The sequence below is a fragment of the Doryrhamphus excisus genome, chromosome 19 (assembly GCF_030265055.1).
Source record: "Doryrhamphus excisus isolate RoL2022-K1 chromosome 19, RoL_Dexc_1.0, whole genome shotgun sequence".
Lineage (NCBI taxonomy): Eukaryota > Metazoa > Chordata > Actinopteri > Syngnathiformes > Syngnathidae > Doryrhamphus > Doryrhamphus excisus.
The window spans coordinates 1,485,001-1,501,577 of NC_080484.1; the positions used below are offsets into that span (position 1 = coordinate 1,485,001).

General features: G+C 36.0%; 2 protein-coding genes across 3 annotated transcripts in view; both read left to right on the forward strand.

The window, feature by feature from the left end:
* cdan1 (codanin 1) overlaps window positions 1-1,483 on the forward strand; it is a 17,538-nt gene extending 16,055 nt beyond the window's left edge. Inside the window, exons 26-27 of one of the 2 annotated variants that reach the window (XM_058057580.1) lie at window positions 781-876; window positions 983-1,483. In XM_058057580.1, the coding sequence (XP_057913563.1) occupies window positions 781-876; window positions 983-1,105 (219 nt within the window). In that variant the 3' untranslated portion in view covers window positions 1,106-1,483. Of the gene's footprint in view, window positions 1-780; window positions 889-982 lie in introns of both variants that reach the window. The other variant, XM_058057579.1, reaches the window with a different exon arrangement.
* A 1,244-nt stretch (window positions 1,484-2,727) lies between these two features.
* The window catches only part of stard9 (StAR-related lipid transfer (START) domain containing 9), a 49,632-nt gene continuing 35,782 nt past the window's right edge, over window positions 2,728-16,577 (forward strand). Inside the window, exons 1-3 of the mRNA XM_058056015.1 lie at window positions 2,728-3,010; window positions 4,151-4,220; window positions 8,825-8,941. Coding sequence (XP_057911998.1) covers window positions 2,964-3,010; window positions 4,151-4,220; window positions 8,825-8,941 — 234 coding nt within the window. The 5' untranslated portion in view covers window positions 2,728-2,963. The remainder of the gene's footprint in view (window positions 3,011-4,150; window positions 4,221-8,824; window positions 8,942-16,577) is intronic.

Here is a 16,577-nt window from a genome sequence, read left to right on the forward strand (position 1 = left end):
GGGCCAGCCTTAGAGGGCCAGCCTTAGAGGGCCAGCCTTAGAGGGCCAGCCTTAGAGGGCCAGCCTTAAAGCTGTAGCCTTAAAGGGCCAGCCTTAGAGGGCCATCCTTAAAGGGCCAGCCTTAAAGGGCCAGCCTTAAAGGGCCAGCCTTAGAGGGCCAGCCTTAGAGGGCCAGCCTTAGAGGGCCAGCCTTAGAGGGCCAGCCTTAAAGGGCCAGCCTTAAAGGGCCGACTTTAGAGGGCCAGCCTTAAAGGGCCAGCCTTAGAGGGCCAGCCTTAGAGGGCCAGCCTTAAAGGGCCAGCATTAAAGGGCCAGCCTTAAAGGGAAGAAGGACTCAAACAAAGAATGATTTAATCGTCCGTACTAAATATAATGACATCACTACTGTCAGGACAACCAGAGCATAGAGCAGAGGGAGCCACCTGCTGTGGCCCAGAAAGGTGCCCTAAATTCGGGTAAAAGTTCCCAGCAACCGGTGTGAAGCTACGGAGGTCTCTGGCAAACACTTTTTTTTTTTTTTTTTTTTGGCATGCTCAATGTTTGTTTTTTTTTCCTTGTAGTGGAGCATTGCTACAAGTAGCATGCAATAAAAATAAAATATATTTTTTCGTATTTTTGAAAAATTTGAAATAATATAATAATCTAAATAAATAGTAGATAAAGTGCCATTTTATTTTTGGATTTTTATGGTTTTTTTTTAGTAACTTAAATTAAAAAAAAATTAAAAAATTAATTAAATTAATTTTTGTCAATGCAAACGCCTCATTTCTTTCTCTTCAGTGGAACAACTATCTGTTTTTACTGCGGAGGCTTGTTGCCAGAGGCCTCTTATCTGAGGAGGACGTCCTGTCTCATTGGACCAAACTCACCGAGCAGGTTGTTCCAGGCGTGAGTGTTCCTCACCTTCATCCATACTCCACATCCCTTCATCATTGACCAATCCCGCTTTTTTTTTTTTCTTCTTCTTCCTGGTACTTCTCAGGGACTAATGGAGAAGTTCCAGCTCCGGTCTCAGATGGACAAACGTTTGCTGCCCTCAGCAGAGCTGCAAAGTCAAACGGACATGTTGCAGCTTTTTCAGCAGACGGTAGAGGGCGCTACATGACAAGTATTTTATACTAATACCGGAGAGCCAAGAAAAAGCGCTCAGGTAAGGGCTTTTAAGACATGCCATGGTTGGAGACAGTGCCTTAGAGAGTTAGTAAAAAAAAAAAACAAAACAAAAAAAACCAACCAACCCAAGGTTAATACGTGCTTTTTAAACTCGCACTTTCACACGCTGCCTTTTTAGCCGTTTAGTGGTAGCTAGCATGTCCATTAGCATGAATGCAAGAATGCATTTGTGGTTATGCGTCTGTTCACGTTGAACAAAGCACCGTGCTCCTTTTTGCTGGAAGAAAAAAAAAAAAAAAAGAATATTTTTTAAAGTTTGTCACAAAAATGTACACGAGAATGCTAATAAAGATAAAGTCCTTTATGTTGAGTCATTGTTGACACTTTTTCACACCCATGATTGATTTTAAATCAAAATCAAAATGGTCAATTTTAAAAGGTGATACATTTGGGATAAAAAAAAAAATATATATATATATATATATATTAGATATTCATTTGGATTTCTAACTATATATATATATATTATATATAATTCATTTGGATGTCTAACTATATATATATATTCTAAAAATATTTCATAATATTTGATATTCCTTTTCAATAAATTCATTTTTAACTATATATATATATATATATATATATATATATATATATATATATATATATATACGCCAATAAATAAAATATTTATATATATATTTTTTTTTTAATTATTATTTTTATATTTATATATAAATATATATAATATATATTCCTTTTCATTTGGATGTCTAACTATATATATATATTCTAATAAATAATATATATTTTATATATTGAATTTAAACAACCAAAAATATTTCATAATATTTGATATTCCTTTTCATTTCATTCATTTCTAACTATATATATATGCCAATAAATATAATATAATAAATAAATATAATATATTATATATATATATATAAAATTATATATATTTTTTTTTATTATTATTTTTATATTTATATATAAATATATATAATATATATTCCTTTTCATTTGGATGTCTAACTATATATATTCTAATAAATAATATACATTTTATATATTGAATTTAAACAACCAAAAATATATCAAATTAGATATTCCTTTTCATTTCATTTCAAATATATATATAATATATATTTTATATATTTTTTTAATTATTTTGTATGTTTTTATATATATATATATACACAATATATATTCCTTTTAATTTGGATTTCTAACTATATATATATATATATATATATATATATATATATATATATATATATATATATATATATATATATATATAATATATGTGTGTGTGTGTGTTAGAAATCCAAATAAAAAGGAATATCTAATATTATGATATATTTTTGGTTGTTTAAATTGAATTGAAATAACAGGAAACAATAATATAAATAATAATAAAATGCATTAATTAAAAAAAATATAGAAATACGAGCAGTAGTAAATAGCAACAATATTATAAGTGAATAATAAACATTTTTAATAATTTATTGCCAAACTATCAGCCATAGAATACAGTACATTCTCAGTCAGAGGAAATAAAGTAGAGTAGGCGGAGTCTCCATCCAGCATCCTCCCCGCCCTCTCCTGGCTCTCCTCGCCCAGCAGGAAGTTTCACTGCTCGGTTGTGACTTTTGTTTGGAGCCGCTCGGCGGGACGTGGAACCCTCGGCGAGCCGGGCGACATGGCTTGAGGTAACACGCTCGGACTCCGGGCTCCCACTTTCGGAAATAACTATTATGGGACATCATGTTCAGGCCGGTTCTTTTGGACTTCTTTAGCGGGTTTTTTTGTGAGAGTCTTGCCCGAGGAGGGGAGCCGGGATCGGCATGGCAAACGTCAAAGTCGCTGTTCGAGTCCGTCCACTTAACGCGAGGTAAGAGATCGAGAGATTAGCTAGGCTATTAACATATCCTTAACTCGGTTGTTAGGTGGATAATTGGTAAAAACATAAAAACACTTATTATCTTTTTAATGTCTTAAAATCATTATTTCGTTACTGACCTCTTTAAAGGTAATGTTTATTTTTTTAAATCGTGAAATACTCATTAATTGCACAAAATTGTGTTAGCATCTAAGCTAGCTGACGTTAACCATGACTAAGCCTTTTTCAATATGAATGCATACGAAAGACTTAAAATTAAAAATAGTATATTTTAATAATATACTTAATGTAAAATGTATAAATTTACACTTAAATAATAAATAAAACTAAAATAAATAGAATAACAAAAACGTAATAAATAATTAGTATGTAATATTGTATATAGTATTCTTTCTGTTTGTTTTTCAGTGCCAGTACTTCTTTCAGTGTCATGTATTTTAAAAAAATATATTTTTTAAATTAAATAATAAATATATAATAAATATTTATATTTAACAGAAAATATATGAAAACAGGGATGCTCCGATCAGGTTTTAATGTAGCAGATACCTATAATTATCAGGCCGAAATCGATCAATTAATCAATTAATCAATCAATTAATTGTATGCCCACAGGCATCACGTTGGTGAAGGAAAAGTGGGCGCTAGATAGATGCTGCAAAGGGGGTGGAGTTGTCCGATACCTTGCTTTTCACGGAAATCAGCCAATGCCGATAGGTGGCCGATTAATCGGCGCACCCGGCGCACCCCTATTCTTATATAAAATATAATAACAAGTACTACTTCTAGCTAATAGTGTATTCCAAATGCCAAGACTACTTCCTGGTAGGTCAGCACGGCGGCTGTTTGGAACGTGTTAGCTCGTTAGCACACCTGTGTAATTGCAACCAGCTGCGCGTCCAACGGGTGGCGATCCCTAGCGTCACGATTGCCCTCGGTACGACTAGCGTTGCGTCACATGTTGGCGTCCTTCCGTGGGGCCGGAACCCCGCTCTTGCGGAGTTGACCTCCATTTTGGTGTCATTGGCCGTGATGACGTTACATGGGAAGGAGTCATGGTGTCATGGTGTCATGGCGTCTAGCACGGCTATGCTAACACGGCTATGCTAACACGTCTTCTCACCCTGCCAGGGAAAGTCCAGATGGAGGAAGGCTGGCGGTTCAGGTGCAGGAAAAGTTTGTGAGGATCCAAAATGTCAAGGTTGGTGTTTCTTAGTATTTTTGATTTATTTAGATTTGATTTGGGCAAATATATGAAACATTACAATGCATTTCTTACATCCATCAAAATATAACTTTATTTATTATTTACATTTGTATTCAACTATCCGATCATAAGCCGAAAAGGAGTAGGCTGAAGCAAAAGATAAAAAAATGCTTACCCCTTTTTGTTAAATATAATCATGTTCATGCCACAGTCTTGTTTTCTCCTCTTATTATTATCATTGGAATATTATTATTATCATTATTGTTATAATATTTATCATTATTATCATTGGAATATTATTATTGTTATCATTATTGTTATAATCTTTATCATTATTATCATTGTAATATTATTATTGTTGTCATTATCATTATTGTTATAATCTTTATCATGATTATCATTGTAATATTATTATTGTTATTATCATTATTATAATCTTCATCATTATTATCATTGTAATATTATTATTATATTATTATTGTTATAATCTTTATCATTATTATTATTGTTATCATTGTTATAATCTTTATCATTATCATTGTAATATTATTATTGTGATTATCATTATTGTTATAATTATCATTATTATCATTGTAGTATTATTATTATTGTTATTATCATTATTATAATTATTGTTAATCTTTATCGTTATTATCATTGTAATATTATTATTATTGTTATTATCATTATTATCATTATTATCATTATTCTTATAATCTTTATCATTATTGTCATTATAATATTATTATTATTATTATCATTATTATTATCATTATTGTTATAGTCTATCATTATTATCATTGTAATATTATTATTGTTATTATCATTATCATTATTGTTATAATCTTTATCATTATTATCATTGTAATCTAATAATTATTATTATTATCATTATTATTATCATTATTGTTATAATCTTTATCATTATTGTCATAATATTAATATTATTATTATCATTATTGTTATAATTTTATCATTATTATCATTGTAATATTATTATTGTTATCATTATCATTATTGTTATAACCTTTATCATTATTATCATTGTAATAATATTCGTTATTGTCATTATCATTATTATCATTATTGTTATAATCTTTATCATTATTATCATTGGGATATTATTATTATCATTTTCATTATTATCATTATTGTTCTAATCTTTATCATTATTATTATTATCACCATTATTATAATCATCATTAATATTACTATTTTCATCATTATAGTTGTAACAATTTTTGGAATGTTTTTTTTTTTTTAATGATTTAATTTTCCAGACTTCATTGCTTCTTGTAGCGTGCTGTATCATATCCATATGTTGTTTTATGAAATCCGCATATATATTATTATTATTATTATTATTATTATTATTATTATTATTATTATTATTATTATTATGTCAATTTATTAGCCCACTTTTCCCCCCTAAGTGTAACATTTACATATCATTTTCTGGATTGCATGTGTCTAAAAAAATCATCTCAAATACGATGATTGTGATCATAGAGCGGATTGGAGTAGTCAGTGTACAGCTTGTACAGTACATACAGTACATTTACTATGCACAGCCATCATTGTCCTAACAGTTTAGACTTGCTAAAACATGTACTACTACTACTACTACTACTACTACTACTACTACTACTACTACTTGAGAAGCATGTTTGGTGCAGAATGGAGTTCTTAAAGATGGAGGCTTATTCTTAGCTGTTAGCTCTTAGTGGTTTGTTTTCACCGACTTCTCAGTCGCCATGTGGGAATAATTAGCATGTCAGCGACGTCGTCGTGTAAGATGACACTCGCTAACCTGCAGAGGCGCCTGATTGGTTGATGTCATCTGATGGGAAAGTGCTGTGTGCTTTTATGGGGGGGGGCCGGGCGAGACCACATCAGGATCCAACAACGAGACTCGTCATGGGTCTCCCGGGAGGGACCATGTCTGGAAAGTGGGACAAGTTTTGGAGGGTCCGTGGAAGACCAGAGAGACCACTTATGTATGTGGACATGATGTAAAATGAAAAACAGGGAAATACAGTACATTAGCAAACCGCAAAACATGTTAGCATTTTGGAAAACATGTCCACAAAACTCAAAACCAAATTAGTCATTTGGGAAATACGTTAACAAAAGGCAAAACATGTTAGCATTTTTCGAAAATGTATGAAAAAAATCTAGCATTTTAGGATAGACATTAGCAAAAAGCAAAACAATGTAGCATTTTGGGAAATACATTAGCAAGAAAAAAACATGTTAACAAAACTCAAAAAAACTAACTAGCATTTCTGAAAAACACATTAGCAAAAAGCAAAACAAGTTAGCATTTTGGGAAATACATTAGCAAGAGGCAAGTTCACATTTTGAAAAAAAACATGTTAGCAAAACTCCCCCCAAAAAATTAGCATTTTGGAAAAACACATTAGCAAAAAGCAAAACAAGTTAGCATTTTGGGAAATACATTAGCAAAAAGCAAAACATGAATACATTAACAAAAGGCAAAACATTTTAGCATTTTTGGAAAATGTATGAAAAAAATCTAGCATTTTAGGATAGACATTAGCAAAAAGCAAAACAATGTAACATTTTGGGAAATACATTAGCAAGAGGCAAAACAAGTTTGCATTTTGGAAAAAAAACATGTTAACAAACTCAAAAAAACTAACTAGCATTTCTGAAAAACACATTAGCAAAAAGCAAAACATGTTAGCATTTTTGGAAAACATGTTAAAAAAATGAAAACTAGCATTTTAGGAAACAAATGAGCAAAAAGCAAAACAAGTTAGCATTTTGGGAAATACATTAGCAAGAGGCAAAACAAGTTCGCATTTTGAAAAAAAACATGTTAGCAAAACTCCCCCCAAAAAATTAGCATTTTGGAAAAACACATTAGCAAAAAGCAAAACAAGTTAGCATTTTGGGAAATACATTAGCAAAAAGCAAAACATTAATACATTAACAAAAGGCAAAACATTTTAGCATTTTTGGAAAATGTATGAAAAAAAATCTAGCATTTTAGGATACACATTAGCAAAAAGCAAAACAAGTTAGCATTTTGGGAAATACATTAGCAAGAGACAAAACAAGTTCGCATTTTGAAAAAAAAAACATGTTAGCAAAACTCAAAAAAAAAATTAGCATTTTGGAAAAACACATTAGCAAAACAAGTTAGCATTTTGGGAAATACATTAGCAAGAGGCAAAACAAGTTGGCATTTTGAAAAAAACATGTTATCAAAACTCAAAAAAACTAACTAGCATTTTTGAAAAACACATTAGCAAAAAGCAAAACATGTTAGCATTTTTGGAAAACATGTTAAAAAAATGAAAAAATCTAGCATTTTTGGAAACACATTAGCAAAAAGCAAACCAATTTAGCATTTCGGGAAAACATGTTAACAAAACGGAAAAAAATGCTAAATCGTTTTGCTTTTTGCTAATGTGTTTTTCTGAAATGCTAGTTTTTTTTGAGTTTTAACATGTTTTTTTCAAAATGCGAACTTGTTTTGCCTCTTGCTAATGTATTTCCCGAAATGCTAAATTGTTTTGCTTTTTGCTAATGTGTTTCCCGAAATGCTAAATCGTTTTTCTAATTTTTTTTTGTTTTGCTAACATTTTTTTTCAAAATGCAAACTTGTTTTGCCTCTTGCTAATGTATTTTCAAAAATGCTAAATTGTGTTGCTTTTTGCTAATGTATTTCCCGAAATGCTAATTTGTTTTTTTGAGTTTTGCTAACATGTTTTTTTCAAAATGCAAACTTGTTTTGCCTCTTGCTAATGTGTTTCCCAAAATGCTAAATCGTTTCGCTTTTTGCTAATGTGTTTTTCCGAAATGCTAGTTTTTTTTAGTTTTGCTAACATGTTTTTTTCAAAATGCAAACTTGTTTTGCCTCTTGCTAATATATTTCCCAAAATGCTAAATTGTTTTGCTTTTTGCTAATGTATTTTCCGAAATGCTAAATCGTTTTGCTTTTTGCTAATGTGTTTTTCTGAAATGCTAATTCGTTTTGAGTTTTGTTAACATATTTTTTTCAAAATGCGAACTTGTTTTGCCTCTTGCTAATGTATTTCCCAAAATGCTAAATTGTTTTGCTTTTTGCTAATGTATTTCCCGAAATGCTAAATTGTTTTGCTTTTTGCTAATGTATTTCCCGAAATGCTAATTTTTTTTTTTAGTTTTGCTAACATGTTTTTTTCAAAATGCAAACTTGTTTTGCCTCTTGCTAATGTATTTCCCAAAATGCTAAATTGTTTTGCTTTTTGCTAATGTGTTTTTCGAAATGCTATTTTTTTTTAGTTTTGTTTAACTGTTTTTATTTTATATTTTAACATATTTTTAGAAATGAAAGGAGGACTTCCTGTTTAATGCTCAGTCGCTGTGCTGTCTTTCCATCATTGGCCACGCCCCCTTGGCAGTCAGCGGAAAGTGAAAGTGTTAAGTGCGCTGATGCGGGGACGCCGCTAATGAATGGAAACGGCGTTGCTAGCATTTCCACGCTCTCACGCAAACGTAAACATAACAAACATGGCAACCATAACAAACATAACCTCTGCTTACTGTTTTTAAAATTGACTTCCTGTATTCCTGAATTTGATCTCCAGCTGGATGGACGCGGAGACCACACGGTCGACTCCAGGGAGAAACTTCTGGAGTTTTGTTTCGATTACTGCTACTGGTCGGTGCACCCCGAAGACCCCCACTATGCGTCGCAGGAAGAGGTAACGCCCCCATTAGCGTCCACGCCGACACTCCATGATAAGATGATATCTATGACCGAGAAGGCCGGAATTGGGTAATTAGGCCTCTTTGTGATTGCACGGTGTTGCGGATCAGAGCCGTCTTTGTATGAAAACCACGTCCTCCGCGTATGGCGCTCCTCCTCCTCCTCCTCTACTCCTCCATTCCTCCTCTCCAAGCTTCTGCACATCACAAGCGTTTTGTCTGCGACTCCGCATTCTTCCGTCGACCCATCGTGGGCGAAAGGACACCAGACAATTCTCAATCTCGACTTTTTTTCCAACGCTACAGTCGTGTTTGGTTCATCGAGGCTAATGTGAGTCAACTGGGGATTAGCTAATTAGCTTATTAAACTTCTATATTAGCATGCGCTTTATGAAACTTCCTTATCCGCGACAAATAAAGTCGTCTTAATCGGCAGGATTAACCAAACCGACCAAGTCGACAAACCCAACTGATTCAGAAACCGAATCCAACAGAGTTAACAAACCCATCAAGTGAACGGATAAAGGAACCAAACCGAGCACACAAACCCATCACATGGTCCAGACCGTACACGGAAAAAGAGAACCAGTTCTATGAATAAAAAAAAAAACAATTTTACAAACCAAACAACTGATTCAGACCTTAGAGCGAAAAAGAAAGCAAACTGTACGAACGAACAAACCGATTCAGACTTCACACAGAACAGAAACCGAATCAAACGGACAGACCGAGTTGACGAACCAAACAACTGATTCAGACCTTAGAGGGAAAAAGAAAGCAAACTGTACGAACAAACCGAACTTCCAAACCGATTCAGACTTCACACAGAAATGAAACCGAATCAAATGGACAAACCGAGTTAACGAACAAAACAACTGAAAAAAAAAAGGAGAAAACACAGAAAAAAACGAATCAAATGGACAGACCGAGTTGACGAACCGAACAACTGATTCAGACCTCAGAGGGCAAAAGAAAGCAAACTGTACGAACGAACAAACCCAGCTTCCGAGTCCAACACAGAAAAGAAACCGAATCAAATAGACAGACCGAGTTGACGAACCGAACAACTGATTCAGACTTCACACAGAAAAGAAACCGAATCAAATGGACAGACAGAGTTGACGAACCGAACAACTCATTCAGACTTCACACAGAAAAGAAACCGAATCAAATGGACAAACCGAGTTAACGAACCGAACAACTGATTCAGACCTCAGAGGGCAAAACGAACCCTAAACGAACAAACCGAGCTTCCGAATCCAACACAGAAAAAAAAAAGAATCAAATGGACAGAGTTGACGAACCGAACAACTGATTCAGACTTCACACAGAAAAGAAACCGAATCAAATGGACAGACCGAGTTGACGAACCAAACAACTGATTCAGACCTTAGAGGGCAAAAGAAAGCAAACTGTACGAACGAACAAACCCAGCTTCCGAATCCAACACAGAAAGGAAACCGAATCAAATGGACAGACCGAGTTGACGAACCGAACAACTGATTCAGACTTCACACAGGAAAGAAACCGAATCAAATGGACAGACCGAGTTGACGAACCGAACAACTGATTCAGACTTCACACAGGAAAGAAACCGAATCAAATGGACAGACCGAGTTGACGAACCGAACAACTGATTCAGACTTCACACAGGAAAGAAACCGAATCAAATGGACAGAACGAGATGACGAACCGATTCAGACCTCAGAGGGCAAAAGAAAGCAAACTGTACGAACGAACAAACCGAGCTTCCGAATCCAACAACTGATTCAGACTTCACACAGAAAAGAAACCGAATCAAATGGACAGACCGAGTTGACGAACCCAACAACTGATTCAGACCTTAGAGGGAAAAAGAAAGCAAACTGTACGAACGAACAAACCTAACTTCCAAACCGATTCAGACGTCACACAGAACAGAAACCGAATCAAATGGACAGACCGAGTTGACGAACCGAACTGATTCAGACCTCAGAGGGCAAAACAAACCGAACAAACCTAAACGAACAAACCGAGCTTCCGAATCCAACACAGGAAAAAAAACCGAATCAAATAGACAGACCGAGTTGACGAACCGAACAACTCATTCAGACTTCACACAGAAAAGAAACCGAATCAAACGGACAGACCGAGTTGACGACCCCCAACCTGATTCATTATTCAGTATTTCAAATCGTGGGGGGGGGGGGCAAAAAAATCAGTCCCTTGTGGGGGGGCGTGACAGGCAATAATTAAGAAGCCCTGCATTAGCATTAGCATTAGCATAGAAGACTGCATGTCGTCAGCATGGTAGAGTGAAAAAATGTTATCCTCCCATTCCGTGTGGAAGTGGTATGTTTTCGTTTTCCTGCTTTGTCCTTGTTTTCCATGTCATTTGAAACACTTTTAGGTTTAGAACAAAGAAGCTAGTTACTTAGCTCGCTAGTAGTACTAGTGATCGCCAGTATCATGTGGACATGGGGGGGGGGGGGGGGGGGGGGGTGGCTGTGCTGGGAGATACCTGATTTCATATCAGAGCCTCCAAAAGTCTTCAGTAGATTTGTCATGAGTCACTTTTTTTCCTCCAATTATTCACAACGCCGATCCCTCCTGCTGCATATTCTTATTCTCTGGCAGTTAGAATGTGTTGAAAGTCCACATTTGTTGAAACTGTTGTATTTCCAGTTACGTTGTCAACAGAATCCATGTTTTCTTATCGTCTCAGAAATAGTCCCAAGACTTTTGCCTCCTTTTTTCCTCCAATTATTCACAACACCGATCCCTCCTGTTGCATATTCTTATTCTATGGCAGTTAGAATATTGAAACTGTTGTATTTCCAGTTACATTGTCAACACAATCCATGTTTTCTTATCGTCTCAGAAATAGTCCCAAGACTTTTGCCTCCTTTTTTCCTCCAATTATTCACAACGCCGATCCCTCCTGCTGCATATTCTTATTCTCTGGCGGTTAGAATGTGTTGAAAGTCCACATTTGTTGAAACTGTTGTGTTTCCAGTTACATTGTCAACACAATCCATGTTTTCTTATCGTCTCAAAAATAGTCCCAAGACTTTAGCGCCCCCCCCCCCCCCCCCCCCCACAAAAAAAAAAAGAATGAGGTCTGACTCTGGACTTAGGTAATCTCAGCCCGAGTGAGTGTAAAACTGGATCTTAACTCCTGCTTTTCCAGTCCAACCGAATCCCACCACACCCAGCAAGGACCCTTGCAGAGCGCAGCGTGGCGTTACGGCGCCTCCCCCTTTTGCTCTCTCTGGTTTTACACTCCAAACATGTGGGCGTTACCGGAGAGGAGGAAAAGAATCTGGCATGTAAAAACTGCATTTAGTGGGACAGATGTGGTTTTGCCGGGGCTCCCCGCATGGAAAACAGGAGGTTTAGTCGTAGAGCGAGGAAAACTGTAAAACCCTGAATGAGCGCAGTCTGAGGCGCTAATGCAAGGCCAGCATAAATAAATGGAATAAATGCAATAAATGTGGCAGGGAACAAAAGAAACTAAAGAGTTTGGGCAGCTGGGAATGGGAATTCCACGGATGGAAGATTTGGTGTCTACCCACGGCCACAGCGTCTGTTACCATTTTAATGATGCCTTATTATGCACAAGTGTCTAATAACGGTGTTACAGTAATATGTGTCCCCGGAAGCGGAACCTGAGGGGAACCAAACGTGATCTCACTCACTTGTTTGTTGTTTGCTTTGGTAATGGTAATGGTAATGGTAATGGTAATGGTTTAATTTCATTTGAACATGCATCAGATTCCAATTGAGTGCATCCCATAATCAGTTCCCAGTTCCACATGTCCAAAAGGAGTAGGAAGAAGCAAAGCTTATTAAATCCTACCCCTCCATCTGGTACTTTTACAATCACTAACTCTTACATTTGTTCACTTCCTGCTTTCCTAATATAATTTTTTAATTTTTTTTGTACTTTTACAATCAGTAACTGTTACATTTGTTCACTTCCTGCTTTCCTAATATATATATATATATATATTCTAACTATTTATTTTTTTACTTTTACAATCAATAACTGTTACATTTGTTCACTTCCTGCTTTCCTAATGTAATTTTTTTTAAACTTTTACAATCAGTAACTTACATTTGTTCACTTCCTGCTTTCCTAATATATATATTTTTAACTTTATTTTTTTTAACTTTTACAATCAGTAACTGTTACATTTGTTCACTTCCTGCTTTCCTAATATAATTTTTTTAACATTTTTTTTTCAACTTTTACAATCAGTAACTTTTACATTTGTTCACTTCCTGCTTTCCTAATATATATTTTTTTAAACCTTAAATTTTTTTAAAACTTTTACAATCAGTAACTGTTACATTTGTTCACTTCCTGCTTTCCTAATATATGTATTTTTTAACTTTATTTTTTTTACTTTTACAATCAGTCACTGTTACATTTGTTCACTTCCTGCTTTCCTAATATATATTTTTTTAAACTTAATTTTTTTTAAACTTTTACAATCAGTAACTGTTACATTTGTTCACTTCCTGCTTTCCTAATTTTATTTTATTTAATCTTCTATGCTGCTTATTCTAACCAGGGTGGCAGTGGCATGCTGGAGCCTATCCCAGCTGTTTTGGCTGAACACCCTGAACTGGTCTCCAGCCAATCACAGTGCACACATAGACAATACTACAATACTACAACACGGGACCTTTTAAAGTTAGTTGCAAATGCGTCACTGCTGTTGGGGATTTGGCTCCACGCACAATGCTGTTGTGTATTTTATTTTGCCCCCCCGACCCCCCCCCCCTTCCTCCTCTACTTGAGTTTGATTCTCACAGTTTCTAGGTCTGTGTGTCAGTGGCCTCGCAGACCATCGGAAGAATAGTTGCTCTGTTTACAGGAAGAATCTCCCTCCCTCTCACACACACACACACACACACACACGAGCGCCCCCCCCCCCCCCCCCCCCCCCCCCCCACCCTCGGTCCGAGCCAAAAGCCCAGTTGAGCCTGCTTGGAGTTAACCACGGACACCACTCCAAATAAGCTGCACTGTGTCAACAAAGATATGAGATATGTCGGCCATATTGACTCAGGGAAGACTCTTGTATTTTAGTATTTAATGAACATTATTATTATTATATATTATTATATATTATATATATTATAATGAACATACTAGACTCTAAACAAGAGCTAATCACACGGCGGCTATACTAAACCCGAGTATGCATTTGTGTTGTCCCTTTAGCTCATTTGCTACCAAAGTAATATTTGCTTTTTGAAAACGACCACTCGCTCCCAAAGACGTATTTACAGGTCTTTTGTGCAATAGAAGAGAGCATGTTTGGGGCAGTTTTAAGCGGGAAAACGTCCTCAAGAACAAAAATTAACAAAAAAATCATACAACATACAAACCCATCGTCATATTCAGACCATACGCGGAAAAGAAGCTGAGTCGAATGAACGAATGAACCAAATCAGACCATAAATGGACACGAAACCAAGTATCCCATCAATCAGTTCGGAGTTACATGGAAAATAAACTCTAGTGAACGAACCAACACCAAGTTCACGAACCAATAAACAGAAAACAAAGAAAGAAAGAAAAATAATTCGACCAAGCCATCAAATGATAAGAAAAAACCAAGTTGACAAACCCAACAACCGATTCAGACTTCACACAGAAAAGAAACCGAATCAAATGGACAGACCGAGTTGACGAACCCAACAACTGATTCAGACCTTAGAGGGCAAAAGAAAGCAAACTGTACGAACGAACAAACAGAGCTTCCGAATCCAACACAGAAAAGAAACCGAATCAAATGGACAGACCAAGTTGACAAACCGGACAACTGATTCAGACCTTAGAGGGAAAAAGAAAGCAAACTGTACGAACGAACAAACCCAGCTTCCGAACCCAACAACTGATTCAGACTTCACACAGAAAAGAAACCGAATCAAATGGACGGACCAAGTTGACGAACCAAACGACTGATTCAGACTTCACACAGAAAAGATACCGAATCAAACGGACAGACAGAGTTGACGAACCGATTCAGACCTTAGAGGGAAAAAGAAAGCAAACTGTACGAACGAACAAACCCGCTTCCGAACCCAACCACTGATTCAGACTTCACACAGAAAAGAAACCGAATCAAACGGACAGACCAAGTTGACGAACCCAACAACTGATTCAGACTTCACAAGCAAACTGTACGAACAAACAAACCAAACTTCCAAACCGATTCAGACTTCACACAGAAAAGAAACCGAATCAAATGGACAGACCGAGATGACGAACCAAACAACTGATTCAGACCTTAGAGGGAAAAAGAAAGCAAACTGTACGAACGAACAAACCCAGCTTCCAAACCCAACAACTGATTCAGACTTCACACAGAAAAGAAACCGAATCAAACGGACGGACCGAGTTGACGAACCAAACAACTGATTCAGACCTTAGAGGGAAAAAGAAATCAAACTGTACGAACGAACAAACCCAGCTTCCAAACCCAACAACCGAATCAGACTAAACACAGAAAAGAAACCGAATCAAATGGACAGACAGAGATGACGAACCGATTCAGACCTTAGAGGGAATCAAATGGACAGACCGAGATGACGAACCAAACAACTGATTCAGACCTTAGAGGGAAAAAGAAAGCAAACTGTACGAACGAACAAACCGAGCTTCCAAACCCAACAACTGATTCAGACTTCACACAGAAAAGAAACCGAATCAAATTGTCAGACCGAGTTGACGAACCAAACGACTGATTCAGACCTCACACAGAAAAGAAACCGAATCAAACGGACAGACCGAGTTGACGAACTGATTCAGACCTTAGAGGGAAAAAGAAAGCAAACTGTACGAACGAACAAACCCAGCTTTCGAATCAAACAACTGATTCAGACTTCACACAGAAAAGAAACCGAATCAAACGGACAGACCGAGTTGACGAACCAAACAACTGATTCCGACCTCAGAGGGCAAAAGAAAGCAAACTGTACGAACGAACAAACCGAGCTTCCGAATCCAACACAGAAAAGAAACCGAATCAAATGGCCAGACCGAGTTGACGAACCAAACGACTGATTCAGACTTCACACAGAAAAGAAACCGAATCAAACGGACAGACCGAGTTGACGAACCGATTCAGACCTTAGAGGGAAAACGAACTGTACGAACTGTACGAATGAACAAACCCAGCTTCCAAACCCAACAACTGATTCAGACTTCACAAAGAAAAGAAACCGAATCAAAAAAATAAAGAAACCGAATCAAATGGACAGATCGAGTTGACGAACCAAACAACTGATTCAGACCTTTAGAGGGAAAAAGAAAGCAAACTGTACGAACGAACAAACCCAGCTTCCGAATCTGATTCAGACTTGAACAACTGATCCAGACCTTAAACGGAAATGAAATCCAACTGAATGAATAAAGGAACCAACCAAGTGTAGCGGAGGAAGTATATATTTTCAAGTTATAAATACATATATATATTTTTATGTCGAATCCCCCAAATGACATCATGCTAACATAGCATCTCATGTAGCAAAGCGCTTTTTAATGCATTGAAAGCCTTTTATCCCCATGGAGGCTATATCCCATTTATATCTCTCCGGTCTGGAGAAGTCATTTCCAGCTGCCACACGGCGGAACGT